The following is a 4,111-nucleotide window of genomic DNA, read 5'->3' as shown; positions in this document are numbered from 1 at the left end:
AAATGCAATTTTTTTAACGCCGGGTTGATGCAGTATCCTTCTTTCCCATAACTTTAGATGCAGAGGTTTCGGTTTAGAGAGAGGATTGCCTTGGAATCCTCGCTCCCGAATACGCCATTGCTATTTGATCCGCTGGGTGTCCGTTCGGAGAGCGCCCTGGGTGAGCTACCAGCACTATTGTTGCTCCCCGGGTTTGCGCTGTTAGGTTCGGAGTTTGCTGGTGTCCGATTAAGAAGCGCCGATAAGCTCGCCTTATTAACGTTGCCATTGACACTCTCCGCGCTTATCGTCCTCGGCGGTGACACGGAATGCGTCCTTGGGGGTGTTAGTCCTCGAGATGCTGAAGGTATCGCGGGAAGTGGTCCTTGCGGGTTTCGCGCGCTTGTCGCCGCCAAACGCGGGTCAATAACAGCCTGTGCGGCTTGCGCTGCCTGCGCAACTCGGGCGGCTTGTGCAGCTTGTTCTGCCTGTGCCGCAGCTTGTTGTGCAGCTTGCGCGGCTTGAACTTGAAGGTGTTGTGATTGTGGAGACAGGCTCTGAGCACGCCCAGGCATTGGGTAGGGCCTATTCGCGGCAGGAGGAGGTAGCCGGTCATATTCGTATCCATGGCCCTTAGAATAAATGGCGGCTTGTGCGGACGGCGCGGAGGTCGGCGGCAATGGGGGAAGTTGTGGGGGCCTTTGTGGTTGCTGTTGCGGCGGAGGCCGCGCTTGAGGCTTCGCTTCTGGAGTATGCCTTCCTGTACGTCCCCAAGGCGGAGTGTGGTTAGGTGAAGGCGGCCAATGATTGGGGTTTGGATTTGGGTTCGGGTTCGGGTTCGGCCACGCTGGCGATCCCCATTGAGGACCACCATAACCGTTGTAACTCGGTTGCTCGACTGGAGTGCTATGGTTGGCATACGACTGCATGGGGGCTCTTGTTAAGGCAGGCGGGTTGGTGTCGTGTAAGCTTGATTCGGGGTACATGCCTTTCGCGGGAGTAATATGTCGGAGTTGGGGATCGGAGCTCGGTTGAGGGAGATCGGGAGCACCAGCATGCGGTCTAGAATAATATGAGATTAGATGAAGGTGTTGACCTTGAGACGTTGTAATGCTGAATGATTGCTTCATCAGTCCATCTGCTTTGTATCGGTATCCTTCGGGTTCGCCGTCGGGGTCTTCGTCACTAAGTCGACCGCTGTCCGGTGTCCTCCCATTACTTCGTCTCGAAGCACCAAATGTAGTCCCTCGCTTGCCTTCCATTTCTCTATACGTGAGAAAACTGCCCGAAACTCTGCTTGCGCTCCATGATTTACCGTCCGTCCATCTGCGCATGCCAGCCTCCCTCTCATCCCATACGAAAACCGAGCCTGACCTGATGGACTGTCGTTCTTTCTCTGATAATCGCCTCTGAACTCGAGGCAGTAAGCCTAATCTGCAGGCTTCAAATAACTTGATGGCGTCCGCGGGTGTGCGGACATAGCCGTGGTAGGTTTCCATCTCCCCCATGGTGCTTGTGGAAAGACGAATTATGAATATATTAAAAAAAAAAAAAAGGTCGGTGGGTTAAGGTTGAATGGGTGGAAGTTGTAGTAATATACTTCCTAAATCCTCCGTCGAGAAATTAATTAGGTCTCGTAATCCCGCCCTTCCACCACATCAACTTTAACGCTGGGTCATTCAGACGGTGGGCAGCTGAAGACCTGTTGATGTGGATAACGAAGGGCTTGCGTGGTTAGAATCGACCCTGGCCCCGTTAGCTCACGCCGCGAGAATGCGCGTGCTAGCTTGGCGTTTCTGAATTGCGGGCAACTCGAGTCGATAGTGCAGGCCCTAGAGTACTAATTACCCTTACGTTACGAAGCTAGACCCGAGATGTTCAGACCCGTGGATCCCTGCCCGAGTTCGCAAGTTAGCTAGCTATTTTAATAATCGATGTACGATGAAATAAGAGCCTTGATCCTCCTAATGCGGCGGAGTGGCATGCGTATTCTAACAGATTTGCGAGACGTGTTGAGTATGAACTGTGCCGCACAAATGGAATTTAGTGTAACATGCGCATTATAACTTTTTTCTCTGTTTTTTTCGTAGCATTATTAATGGGGAATTTGGTCATAGTATAGACGGGGTGACCGGGAAATAGTGTGCCAATTGTAGTTATCGCTTGAGTACTATTCAACCATATATTGGGTTTTCGTATTTGTAAAATTGGTCGCATTCGACTTGACCAAGCCATAATTGTATGTGTGAGATGATGGAAAGTACATCATCTCATATGACTCGATTATAACCGCTTGGGTCGTAGTTCAAACTTGATATAAAATAGACCACGGGAAGCGCAAAAAATTCGGTTTTGTTCATAAGCGTAATACGAAAGAAATAGTACTTACCTAAATTAGTGGCTGGCCCTAGGCCGTGATGAAATTAGTAAAGGGATCCTAAGTTAAAGATGACGAAGCCTCGTTGAATGCTCGGCGCAGAATCAAGTCGAAACCGGCGTACAGAGTGTCGGGTGAAAAAGGGAGATCTAATTGATATAGTTGGATGTTGCCGAGGATTTCTGATGGCAGGTCATAGACGGTTTCTCCGATAATGTCACTCCAAGCCAAGAGAAAAAAAAAAAAAAAAAAAAAAAAAGTGAACCCAACCAGGCGATAGAAATCTCCCGAAGGCGTCTTCTCGGGATATGCGAGAGTTACGGTTAGACGTGGCGGATGTGGTAGTGGTAGTGGTAGTATTTGGCTCTAGAAAATTGGTGGCCTAAAAGTCGACGGAGACAAGTGGGGCTCCCGAATAAATGACTTTTGGGCTAGAAGAACCTTAAGTTGTAATAAGATTCCGCGATCCGCGGGGCAACAAGGCTATAGAAATAAACTCCAGAAGCGGACTGCAGTTCATGTAAGTAATTGATCGATCGGGTAGCTATGCAAATCTTAAATCTTGATTTTTGACTTGTGACTTTTGAATTCGGAATAGAAATAAAATTTGGAAATAGAAACAGAGCAATAGAAATAAGGATGGCTTTGTTCTTTTAAAAATAAAAAGGGAAAACATCTAACGTGAGATAATGGCAAGTATTATAAAATTCAAACTATTGTCCTTCAATCTTCAATGGTGTGTTTAGGAAGCTGCTGACCTGAATTTAAATTTAGGTATTGGGTTTAGGTAGGTACTTACTTAGCTGCTGCAGCTGCACTTTTAAGTTTCTTGGGCCGGGGATTGCTCTTGATAACGTTGGCCGTCTCCAGCGTTTAGTGGGCAGATAGTAAGTTAAGGTTCGCAGCGGGTATTGGTTGATGGGTGAGTAATTGACAGTAAGTGACTGCTGAATTCCCCAAGACCGAGTCAGCAAATAGCGTTATCAAAGCCTCTTTCGCGGAGCTGACCAGGGAATAATAATTTTAAGCTTGGGGTGGTGGCTGGACACGTGTGAAGTTGAAACTAACGAGATAGCTCCGTTTCTAAAGACCCTTGCTGATGAAAAAGAGAGTAGATGGAGGAAATAAATAATAGAATAAAAATAATAAGGTGTGGTCTCAGAAACAAAGGCTGTAATGTTGCTGCTGTATGTATGCATGTATTGTATGTGATATCGGAGCTGACCAAAATTCACCTTACTTTTTTTTTGCTTCTAGTTTTAAATCTTCCTTATGCGACGGCCTCGAATCATCTAATATGTCGATTGCGCTCTTCTTTTGCTTGAGCTTTTCTCTCGTTATGCCTCCCACGCACCTCCAAGTTCCTCGCAAAGGTGCCGAAAAGATGCCCTGCAATGGGAATTCCCTGGTAATGCCGATCTAGTATTATCCCACGCTTGCGGCTGCAGGGAGATATTCAGCCTTCGGGTTAGATCGAGAGACGACCGGTAGTGGCGAGATATGAAACAAGCATAGATTGACGCGGTGCCTCTCTCGTTCAGGTGAATGGACGATTAATCAATCAATATCGGGCAGAGGTGTTTTGGGGGGTGGAAGGGGTGGGAAAAGATATTTAGAAATAGATAGAGATAGAGTGGACGGATAGATGATAGATAGAGGTTAGGTAGGGGAAAAAAGTAATAATAAATTATGACGAGATGATGGAATTTTGAGGCAAGGGAAGTGCGGGAAGGGCAGTAGAAAACGGATATTAAC

General features: G+C 47.3%; 1 protein-coding gene across 1 annotated transcript; it reads right to left on the bottom strand.

Moving 5' to 3' along the window:
* Window positions 1-1,902, bottom strand: F4822DRAFT_348403 (Gti1/Pac2 family-domain-containing protein). The gene has a single exon (XM_051455920.1). The coding sequence runs from the start codon at window positions 1,485-1,487 to the stop codon at window positions 54-56; it is 1,434 nt and encodes a 477-aa protein (XP_051311361.1). The 5' UTR covers window positions 1,488-1,902; the 3' UTR covers window positions 1-53.
* Between the last annotated feature and the right edge of the window lie 2,209 nt (window positions 1,903-4,111).

Source organism: Hypoxylon trugodes, assembly GCF_022578975.1.
Source record: "Hypoxylon trugodes strain CBS 135444 unplaced genomic scaffold F4822scaffold_8, whole genome shotgun sequence".
Lineage (NCBI taxonomy): Eukaryota > Fungi > Ascomycota > Sordariomycetes > Xylariales > Hypoxylaceae > Hypoxylon > Hypoxylon trugodes.
The sequence above is the reverse complement of the archived record's forward strand: the minus strand, read 5'-3'. Positions and strand labels throughout refer to the sequence as shown.

Coding starts and splice junctions, on each gene's coding strand:
- F4822DRAFT_348403 (XM_051455920.1), bottom strand. CDS start 1,487: ATGGGGGAGATGGAAACCTACCACGGCTATGTCCGCACACCCGCGGAC.